Here is a 12,173-nt window from a genome sequence, read left to right as displayed (position 1 = left end):
CAGTGGGAATGAACCAGGCAAGGTGGAAAAAATTGACATTTTGTGCTAGAATAGAAAAAAAAGACTGCCTTGTTGCAAAGTATAAGGGAGAAGACATACTTCTATCTTAAAAAGATCTAGAGTTCTGGTAGAGCATGCATATATTTAGTTTTAAATTGTTATTATTTGGATCACAGCTCATTAAATACCTCAAATAATTGGTTTTTCTGTGTTAAACATTTATGAGAAAGGCAAATGACAAGAAAATAGACTGAAACCAATTTTATTTTCCAGTAAGTCATTTCTACTTTCTGTTTCGGGACCACTTCATATTAGTTCAATTTCGTACATCTTTGGTGTGACATTCCTGCCCCTCTGTCCTCTGAACATCCATTTTCTGGTTGTCCTGCATTCATACACCCACACAGAGCTAGCAGCCCCTTCTTCGCTGCCGCATAGACTCAGTTAGGCAGCACTGTCAGAGATATTTCTGGACAGTCCTTTGCAGTCTTGCCCCTTCTGCTATAGTGTTAACTCCTTTAGGCCAAGGACTGTTTTTTTACTCTACTTTCTATCTCAGAGGGAGGACACTAATATTTAGAGTCTCCACTTTGTGTCACACACGATTTAGGCCATTAAAATATATGGGGGCTCTCAATATCCATATGAGGACTATTATCATCATTTCATGGATTTGGTAACTGAGATCTGGATTGCACAATGAGAAAGCCAATGCTTTCTGTGTTACTTCACATTACTGTCCTAATGTCCATTCTATGTCCTGGCATATATTTGGATGCTGTCATTTAATTAGCATTATATGGAGGTCAATTTTCTCGTCAATAGACAGCTCTTTCTATGCTAGTGGAAGGGAATCTCTGTCCCTGGAGTATATAAATAGTATTGTGTTTCTACTTTGTTCTTAGTTAAATGCATTGTGTGTGTTAGTTCAGGAACTTCACTTTGCTACCACTTATGTTTTTATGGGATAATGTGACTCAAGGGACTAACACTGGTTACAGATGTTCCCAGTACATCCTTAGCTTCTCCTGTGTTAAGTAACCATGTGTTACGTTAACAATAAGATCACAAATCTCAATGCTCTTTGAGTACCTACCTTTGTACTAGTAGAAAATTTCAGGCTTTTCCTGGGATTATTCTGCTCAAGTATTCCTAGGAGGCACTGTTGTGCAAGGTGGGTCCTTGAGCAATCACCATCTGTCTTAAGCCAAGGCAGATCCTATAGTTCTGCTTTATAAAGAAAGGCTTTATTGGGGAAACAATGCAAGGTTCAGTCAGATGTAATATTTGTCATGTCCACAGCATGATGTGCTAGCTGTTGTGTTGTGTTGGACACACTGTAGGTGTACATTTTGGGAGCAGAACCTGCTTCCTTGTTGATCTCTTATCTTAAGGAAAAGTATTAAAGGGGATAGATACAGTTGTTGTCTGGCTCTGTGTCCCCACCCAAATCTCATCTTGAATTGTAACCTGAATTGTAATCCCCATGTGTTGGGGGCAGGACCTGGTGGAAGGTAATTGAATCATGGGGATGGTACCCTCATGCTGTTCTCATGATAGTGAATGAGTTCTCATGAGATATGATGGTTTTATAAGAGGCTTGCCCCCTTTGCTCTACACTTTTCTCTCCTTCCTCCATGTGAAGGAGGACACGTTTGCTTCCCCTTCACCTCCCATCATTATTGTAAGTTTCCTGAGGCCTCCCCGGCCATGTGGAATTGTGAATAAATTAAAACTCCTTCCTTTATAAATTACCTGGTCTTGGGCTGTTCTTTATTAGCAGTGAAAGAACAGACTAATACAGATAGTAACAGACTATAGGATTTTCATGGCCAGTTGTCTGGAAAAGCCAGTTGCCCTGCTCCTGGGGACCTTGGGTCCACAGAAACTTACAATCGAGGTCTGAAGGCTGAGATTCAGTTCAGCTCATCCTGCCAGAAGAACGGGGGAGCTCTCAATTCCATCTGACTTACTGTCCAGGCCAGTGCTGTTCAACAGAAATGTGATTTGAGCCACCTATGTAATTTTGAATATTTTAGTAACTACATTAAAAAATTAACAAAAAACAAGTAACATTAATTTTAATAATATATTTTCTTTGAATCACTATATCTGAAAATTATTTTTATGTAATCAATATAAAAATTGTTATTGAGTTGTTTTACATCCTTTTTTAATACCAAGTCTTTGAAATTAAGTGTGTATTTTACACTTACAGCACATCTCAATTTGAATGCTAAATTTTCATCCAGAATACTTGATCTGTATTTAGATTTCATAAAATGTATAGTTAAAAAGTCAATATTCATATCCAAGTTGTCTCAAATATACTTCAACATTTTCCAATAACTGAATTGAGTATCAGTTTTTAACTGATTTTAACTTGTTAAAGTTAAGTTTAAATTTAAAAATTTAGTTATTCGTTTGCACTAGCCAATTTCAGGGCCTCAGTTGTCCCACATGAGTAGTGGCTACCAAATTGGAGAGTGAGTTCCCACGGTCATTTTTGGGCAATCTCAGGCATGTATATTTCTAATTTTACTTAGGACCCACAAGGTCCTAAAAACAGTAATATGAAAATAAAACACAGAAAAGCAGTATGTCAATTCCCTATTCTGGAGTAAAACTGCCTGGTTCAAATTCAAGCTTTGCTACTTTCAAGCTGTAAGAAAGTCATTCCACCCCTTGGGCTTGACGTTACTATTAGGTAAAAAGAAGATAACATTTCTTGTCTCAGCATTGTGATAAGGACTAAGCTGAACAATGTTTGGTTTATAGTGAGTTGTCAGTACAGGTAAGGTATTATTGCTTCAGTGTTTAAAAATTATTTCATAATTCATTATGTCATTTATTCCTTACTAAAACCTTATTAGGTAGGAAAAGAATTATCCCTTTTTACACAGAGCTAGGATTTGAACAGAGGTCTTCAAAATCCAAGCCCATTTTGCTTTTCATATGATGATTACTATCATCATCGGCTAACTTGAGTGGTACCCATGAGAGGTATCTTTCTATTTAACAGCTGTACTACACCAGCGTTCCCTTCCGGCTTTATGGAAGCAGACCTGAGACAACAATTTTATCTGTAAACCTGTTGTATGAATTTTAGAGAAAGGGCTGACTTCCTACTAACATCAGGGATTTGGTCTTCTCATTTCTCACTAAATATTTGCCTTGCTACTTTTTCAAACATTTATCTTAAAAGGAAACTAAAGTCTTGATTATTAATGCATATTAATTCTGCACATTGCCTTGGATTGGCAGATCACAATAAAAGCATATATTCAATATATAATTTTCAAATTCCCATACTATTTATTATATCACATGCATGGAGAATAATTTTGAGCTTTGATTACCTCCTGTGGTCTGAGTGTCTCTGGCTTTTTTCATTAAGATACAAACAGAGTATGCTCACATTATAACTTTTGGGATGCTCTTTGGGTCTATTTTCTGACTTACCTTTCCTTTGATGGTTTGTCATAAATAGCTGCCTGCCTCCAAGTGTCATTACACCCCATCTTGACAATCTGCTGCTTGTCAAGATTGTACAATAGTCCTTTGTATCCATGTCCATGAGCCCAGGAAACTGCTGAGTGGATCAGGCCACTTGTGAAATATCTGATTGAACTTAGACTCCATCATACCATCTCAGTGAATCAAGCCACCATAAATCACAGCTTTGCTCTGCCAGTGGTCTCTCAACCTTCAATACCTTTTGATTTAAGGGACGTTGGTCTGTGATCATCTCATATTTCATGAGATGATATACTGTGAGTACAGGGAAAGAACTAAACAAAATAATCAGAGGAGAAACTTACGGGGAACACAAGTGAGACAGATAAGGGACAACCCATATATTACCGTATTTGTTATTTGTAAACACAGATAAAATACCATAATTTGTTCTTTAGTAATAGTTACTTAGTGACCTTCTGGACTTCCTGCACCAGGGATACTTGGTGGAGGCAGTCATAAAAATTTTTACAACTTAAAGAATTCTGTTTTTTTTTTTTTTTTTGAGACGGAGTCTCGCTCTGTTGCCCAGGCTGGAGTGCAGTGGCCGGATCTCAGCTCACTGCAAGCTCCGCCTCCTGGGTTTACGCCATTCTCCTGCCTCAGTCTCCCGAGTAGCTGGGACTACAGGTGCCCGCTACCTCGCCCGGCTAGTTTTTTGTATTTTTTTTAGTAGAGACGGGGTTTCACCGTGTTAGCCAGGATGGTCTCGATCTCCTGACCTCGTGATCCGCCCGTCTCGGCCTCCCAAAGTGCTGGGATTACAGGCTTGAGCCACCGCGCCCGGCCAAAGAATTCTTTAAGTGAAATGCTTCCTTTGGCTTCTGTCTGTGCAATCACCATTATTTATGATGCCAGTATCAGAGTATATATATATATGTGTGTGTGTGTGTCTGTGTGTGTATATATATATTCTGAAAAAATAATTTTTTCTTATAAAGAAAAAATACGTATTTTTATATAAACTAGGAAGAAAAGGTGATGTGAATTAGTTCTTTCTCTGCAAAGTGATAAATAATAATTTTTAAAAGACTTTATTATCAAGGAACATATTACATAACATTAAGGAAAAGATAACAAAATTACTCATAATTGCTCCTACTAGAGATAGCCATTCTTAATATCTTATTTCTTTCCAGTCTTTTATAGGTATATATTTAATAACATATATATATTTAATTCAAATTATAATGTAGTTATAATTATGTGACATATATTAATAGTTCTATATCTTTTTTCTTTTAACATAATTTTATAAAAAGTTTTATTTTCAATTGACAACTAATAATTGTATATAATGTGATATTTCATTATATATGTATATTGTGGAATGATCCAATCAGGCTAATTAACATACCCCTCACTGCAAATATTTATCACTTCATTATGGTGAGAACATTTAAAATTCTCTTTTAGCTATTTTGAAATATACGTTATCGTTAACTTGTAGTCACCATCCTGTGGAATAGATTACCAGAACTTACTCCTCCTTTCTAACCATAATTTTGTCCTCTTTGACCAATGTCTTCCCTTTTCCTGTCTCCCCCAAGTTTCTTGTAACTACCATTCAACTCTCTACTTTCTGTGAGCATCCTTTCTGTTCCAGGGGTGTGTGAAAATGTGCAGCCACTCCTCTGCTTGGGAGGGTGAGTTGCTGCCAGTGGTTTCTGTCTTGGCTCCATTAGTGGCAGCTATACGTGGGGAATGTCAATGGGGTCCAGGAATGTGGCGGTGCAGGGGTGTCTGGGCCCCAGGGCAAGATGCTGTGTGGTGGGCACTGGGTTCTCAAACTGGCATCCTGCTGGAGCTACTTAGGACCTGGGTGTTCGTGGGACTCTATGTGAGCTCCCTCTCTGGAGTACCGTCTTCAGGCCATTCTTTATGTTACTCAGGGCTTGCAAGAGTCAAGGGGCTTTCCAATGGCTAGGACTGCAGGAGTCTGCAGTGGGAGTATGGACCACTGGGGGTCTCTCACTTACCCTTTACCTGCATTAGAAAACTTCTCCAGGCTCCCAACCTATACGAGCTGAGCAGGCTGACCTGCTTCCCTTTCCTTCCTTGCTTTCAGTGTTTTCTTTCCCTTGTCAGATGAATTCCAGTGTTCTCTCTTATGTAATCTATTTGAAGTATAATTATCTACTTGCTGTTTGGTTCTTCTTTGTGGAAGAAGCAAGTGCCAGATGCATTTAGTCAGCCACCTTGAACTGTTTTGTCCTCTGATAATTCTTTTACCTTATTGAGGAATCCCCATGTTGTTTTCCAAAATGGTTGTACTAATTTACAATACCACCAACCATCTACAAGGGTTTTCTTTTCTTCAAATCCTCAACAACACTTAATATCTTTAATCTTTTTATAAATAGCAAATCTAACATATGTTAGGTGATATCTCACTGTGGTTTTAATTTACATTTCTCTGATGATTAGAGATGTTGAGCATTTTCTTATATATCTGTTGTCCACTTATATTTTCATTTGAGAAATGTCTTTTCAGGTCTTTTGCCATTTTTTTATATGGTTGTTTTATTTTTACTGAGTAGTTTGAGTTCCTTGTATATTTTAGATATTACCCCTTAATCCAATAAATGATTTGCAAATATTTCATCCCAATCTGTGGGTTGTCTCTTCATTCTGTTAATCGTTTCCTTTGCTGTGCAAAAGCTCTTTAGTTTGATGCAATCCCAGTTGTTTATTTTTGCTTTCATTATATGTGCTTTTGGGCTCTTAAGAAATTGCAGCCCAGACCAATATTATGGAGCTTCCCTTCTATATTCCCTACTAGTAGTTTTACAATTGCAGATCTTACATTTAAGTCTTTAAACCGTTTTGAGTTGATTCTTGCATAAGGAGTGGAACAAAGGTCCATTTTTACTTCTCTGCATGTGGATATCCAATGTTACCAATGCCTTTCACTGAAGAGATCATCCTTTCCTCATTGTGTATTCTTGGCACCTTTGTCAAAAGTCAATTGACCATAAATGTGTGGGTTTATTTTAGGGCTCTGTATCTTATTTCATTGGTCAATGTGCTGTTTTATTTTAGGGCTCTGTATCCTATTTCATTGGTCAATGTGCTGTTTTTGTGCTAGTACCATGCTGTTTTGATTACTATAGCTTTGTAATCTATTTTGAAATCCAGTAGTATGATGCCTCTAGCTTTAATATTATAAATTTTTGTATGTTATTAGGTTAAGATTGGATAAACTGTTATAAATCATTTAGTCTATTACTTCTGCTGGGAAATTTTGATTGGTTTCATTTTATTTTTTGAGCTTTTATCAATGTATTTCAAAATTCTATTTATTTTTCACTATTAAACAAAATATGTTTTCCTATTTTACTCAGGATCTGGGCTCTTCCTCCTTATTCTATTCTCAAATCTTTTTGTTGGCATCAGTTGAGGTCTTCAGTGATGGCTATCAACTCACTACCTTGTCAAACATATGCAAACTTGACTACCTTGTCAAATTTGTGTTGCATAGCTTAAGGGGCAGAGAAAATACAACATAAAGGATCTAGAGGAAAACAACCACTTAATGAGAAAACTTAACTGATGTCAGCCGCCATACCATGTATGACTATCGTTATAAGAGTTGGGAAAGTACATTATAACTTTTATAAGTTCAATTTTGCATTTATATTGTTTTCTATATCTGTAGGTGGCCCGTGAATAATTCTTAATGAATGCCCATGATTATAGATGTATACTATAAACATTATTGGGTAGACCTGGTATACCTTCATCCATTTTGAAAGATCAAGGCAGTGAAAGAGGTATCAATGGTTATTTTATAAGCTCTTTAAACAAGAAAAATCTGAACAAAAGTCAAGTCAAACTTGCTGAGAATATTTATTGCTGTCAGTTGAGATTAATGAAGCATAGAGTGTCTTCAGTAAAGATGAACTGAGGGGAATACCACCTCTTTCTTTTGGTGACAAGTTTTTGTTATCCAGCTGTCACAGTGCTAGGTGGGCACTGGGATGGGTGCCCTTGCCTCTTCTTCTGGGATGTGTTAGTGGTAGTGCCTGCTCCCTAATGACTAGCTTTGCTGAACAATTTGAAGTCGCTTCATTTTTGTTTTTTGCCTTCGAGCCGTTCTCAGTTTTTTAGTTTTTAAGAAACTGTCCTCTAATTGGTATAGAAAATCTTCAATTTGTCCAACCTAGAAGAAATAAACAGATGCAACAAGATTTGTTGTTGGTATCCTGGGTTTTGTATACTTATAAGAAATGGTGAGGTATTTAAAATAAATGGCACATACAAATCCATGTTGGAACAGAACTGGCAGAAACAGAAATGATTAAACACAAAAGCCTCCTTCTGTTTCCATTACAGGTCCCCCTGTTTTACTAACTTAATGCAAAGCAGAAGCACAGGAGTTTGCTTTATCACTTGGTCCAAGCTATTGGAATGGAAATGGGGATTACTGTCACCATGCAGTTTTTAATGGTCAGTAAAACCAGGGATTTCAAAAGAAAGTGAACGGTAAAAGATTAATCCATGGCAAGCCTTTTTTCCATCTCCTTTGCCAACAATAAGAGTGAAAACAAACAAACAAACTTACTTCCCTCAAAGCCAGAGATTCTAGCATTTAGATGCCCCTAACCAACATGGGAGAAAAATGAATGTTTGTATAGTCTTGGCAAGAATCATTTCTCCTTTCAATCAAAATGAAATTCTGAAAGAATGCATTCTCTTAAAAAATGCCACACTCCAGGGAATAAGATAAAATAATGATAGACACAACAATTCTTGAAAAAGAATTAGTCTTTCTTCAAAGAAAACTTACAATTATTCAATGGCAGTTGATAGAATGTATCATACTGTTTGTCAGAAAAAAACTATAGAATAGAAGTTTACACATATGCTGAATTGAGTTCTCATGAAAGTCAGTAGATATACAATTCATACTTAACCCTGACTCCTAGGACCTGCGTATTGCATTAGCCTAACATTACTCACTGAAGAGCTCATTGTCATAAAGTTAACTCAAAGCTAGAGCACTTACTATTCAAGGTACGTGAACGTATCATCTACTTAAGATAAAAGCACTTACAACTTCAATTTTCCAATTTTGAGTTCCACTTTTAAATTGCTTGATTTATCATTCAGAGTAATATCCAAAGGATGATTCAGATTGTCAAAAAGAGAATAATAAATGGTAGCACTCATCCATATGTTATGCTTAGATCTTATATCATACTAGTGATATAAACTGTCCACTGTTTTTTTTTAAGAAAACAAGATAAATTATTTATATGAAAACTATTCTTTTTGAAACTCTTGTAAAAACTATTTCAGGTACATTTTTTAAAAAGCACATTGTTTTTTATGATGTCTGATCACTGCAGGACACATCAAAATCATTTGACAGAATATTCTTGGATTCCTCCATGAAGTCAATGCATTATTCTATGTATTCCATACACACACGCGCGCGCGCATACACACACACACACACACGTACATACACAATATCTGATTTTCACCAAAGTAAGACATTTAAAAATTAACATGGAGCACAATCAGTGCAAATACAATGGATGGCAGCTTACCATTACTTCAATAGTTGAGTTGATGATTCATTCACATTATTTGTACTGACAATATATTATTTAAATCAAAGCTCTTTACAATGAGAATATTTGCAATTAGCCCAAATATAATTTAAAATTACAATTCTAATGCAGTAAAAAAGCTTCCTTCAATAAGACAGTGAAATAATTGTTTTTAAATATCCATTAGGTATCTGCTGTCTTTTAAAAACAATTGTATTCATTAAGCGTAGTATTTAGTAACAGGTTTGCATTTTATTTTAAAAAGACAAGAAACACAAGATGTGTCACTGGAAAAAAAGAATTCTGCTGAATTAACTGGGCAGGTCCAGACCACATATTATGTGTGTGCTGTATCTGGCCTGTATGTTCATCTCCTACCTGGCCTGTCTCCCTCTTGTGCTTTTAATCCATCTCATAAAGATGCCAGAATGAACTTTTAAACAGATAAATCTGATCTCACATCTTTCCCTTGCTCAAATTGCATTAAATGGATTTCTAAACTCTTACCATGGCCTATACACCTGTATACCTGGGTTATCAGGTTTCACTTGCATCTCTGGCACTAACATCAATCCATCTGCTTTAGCTATGGGGGACATCTCTCAATTATCTGAGCACAGCCATGCACTGTTCTATGTCCCCTCCATCTTCCTAATGGAACATGTCCATTAGAACACTTACATATCCTCTGGATTTCAGGTCAAACATCAATGCCTCAGGGAAGTCTTCCTTTAGAACTGAGGCCAAGTTGGTTGTCTCAGTAACATTTTTTCATCTCTTTAGATATCATAATTTTTAAACTTAATTGTTTATAATGATTTATATAATATCTGTCTTCTCATCTGGACTTTCAGCTCCATAAGGCAGGGACCAGGTCCATGTTGTCCACTATTTCTAAAACCTAGGATATTGTAGACCCTCAGTAATCCTACTCTCTGATAAAAGAGTTGAAGAGATTCAGAAAACCATGTGTTTTTTCCATATTTAAGTGATGCCTGGAATGAAGGATATCAGAAGGCCTTCTTTTCCTCTATAAATTAAATAAACATGACTTTCTCATGCCACCATTCTTTTACCATTGTTTAGCTTTAAGACTGTCAAGACAAGCAAGGTTACGACAAGGTGTTGCCTGTATACTTGAAACAGCCAGGAGTAGAAAGGGCACTGGATGAGGAGTCAGCAGGAATGTTGAATTCTGCTCTTGGGTTGGCTTCTAACCCTGCTCTGTGACCCCAGGGAAATTACTTGGCCTTTCTGAACTTCAGTTTTCACCAACAGTTGGTATTAAAAGAGGATTGGCCTGGATAATTTCCAAAGACACATCTGGTCATAAAATTCTGTGACTTACAACCATATCAGATCCAAGTAGTCCAGTCCTAAAAATGAGTACTCACATTTTCAAATCAGAGGTTATTCTCTTAGATTACACCATTAGATGAATGACACAATATGCAGCAAAGTAAGTCAATTTTAGCTTCTGTACTTACTGACGTGTAGGAGAGCTGCAACATGTTTTTTAGAAAAGCTGGTTCTTTCTTTTCTTTTTTTTTTTATGTCAAGGAAAGAAAAATGCTGGTTAAAGAGAAAATAGATTCATATAACTAGAAGAACAGATTGCAAATGATAGAAATTTCTGTAAAGCCCTTGGGAAAATAAAATACAAAGAAATATGTAAGTACACAAGAAAATACACAAGAAAGTACACAGTTTTTGAAGCAGAGGCTTTATTAGACTCTCTTTGGTACAGAATCTACTTGCTTAACTGTATCAGATAGGCTACTTGGTAATTCTGGGTCTAACTTTCCCTTTGCAAAATGGGCAGATAACATTTTTGTGTGTGTATGTATGTGCCAATGCTGACTTGACATTACAGTGATATGGACATTAGACCAAATGAGCTTGCAGAGAATTTTAGGCTGTCTAATGATGGAGGGGAATGAACTATCTCTGTCGGAGGGCAGGTTCTGACCCATCATATGACTGTTGGTCATAACCCATATCAAAGAGTAAAGAAATTGTCATCAGCCAGTTTCTCAACGCCTTTTAATTCACATTTAAACACTACTATTATGGGCTGAATCGTGTCCCCCTCTCAATTTACGTGTTAAAGTACCCAGTACTTTCGAATGTGGCCTTATCTGGAGGTATTTACATAGCTAATCAAGTTAAAATGAGGTCCTTAGGGCAGGCCCTAATCCAAAATGACTGGTGTCGTTATAAAACAGGGACATTTGGAGACAGATGCACACACAGGAAGAATACCATGTGAAGAGGAAGGCAGAGATTGGGGTGATGCCCCCACAAGCCAAGGTACGATAAAGAATGCCAGCAAATCACCAGAAACTAGGGGAGAGGCATGGAACAGTTCCTTCTTCACAGCCCTTGGAGGACCCAACCCTGAAGACACTGATTTCAGATTCTTACGCTCCAGAATTGTGAAACAATACATTTCTGTTATTTAAGCCCCTCAGTTTTTAGTACTTTGCTATGGCAGTCCTAGCATCTGAATATAACTACTAAGCCACAAAGTGAAGGGAAGAGCAATTAAATTATAATTTTCCTCTCAAACATGACTTTGATCCTTTCTGAAACTCTCATTTCCCTACTTGGGGATGTTCCCTACTTGGTTGATGCCCCTTGGCACAGGTGTAGTGTATACCTTGGGAACCAGGCTTCTCTCTTGCCAGTAATGGCTGTGAGAAGAAGTTGATCTCAAACATGAATGAACAAGTAAATTATACTGAGAAGGAAGATGCTGGGCTTCCTATTAAATTTCATGTAGTCTGAATCAAGGAGAGAGGATTAGGTGTGTTTATATGGGTTTGCTTGCACATGTTCATGCCTTAGGAATTGAGTGCTCAAATAATTTTTTTAATTAAAGCTTTAAAAGATTTTTTTAAAGAAGAAAGTTGAGGAAATAGGAATAAAATTCATCAGGAATAAATATCAGGCTTATATGACTATAAGTGGTAGTTACAGAATGGGAATGTGTTTCAGTGATTAGCAGTTTGGATCAAAATCCTCTCGGCAAAACAGACATTTCACCCCACCACAGTGGATTTGATAACATTAGTTTCTTTGCTCTGTTTCAGTTTTATT

The 12,173-nt window shown here is 36.7% G+C and overlaps 1 protein-coding gene across 1 annotated transcript in view; it reads right to left on the bottom strand.

The window, feature by feature from the left end:
• Positions 1-7,341: 7,341 nt before the first annotated feature.
• Positions 7,342-12,173, bottom strand: part of SPATA16 (spermatogenesis associated 16) — a 254,015-nt gene continuing 249,183 nt past the window's right edge. Inside the window, exon 11 of the mRNA XM_025376457.1 lies at positions 7,342-7,678. Coding sequence (XP_025232242.1) covers positions 7,556-7,678 — 123 coding nt within the window. The 3' untranslated portion in view covers positions 7,342-7,555. The remainder of the gene's footprint in view (positions 7,679-12,173) is intronic.

Source organism: Theropithecus gelada, chromosome 2 (assembly GCF_003255815.1).
Source record: "Theropithecus gelada isolate Dixy chromosome 2, Tgel_1.0, whole genome shotgun sequence".
In the NCBI taxonomy this organism is placed as follows: Eukaryota; Metazoa; Chordata; class Mammalia; order Primates; family Cercopithecidae; genus Theropithecus; species Theropithecus gelada.
This window is presented reverse-complemented; position numbering and strand designations above follow the sequence as displayed.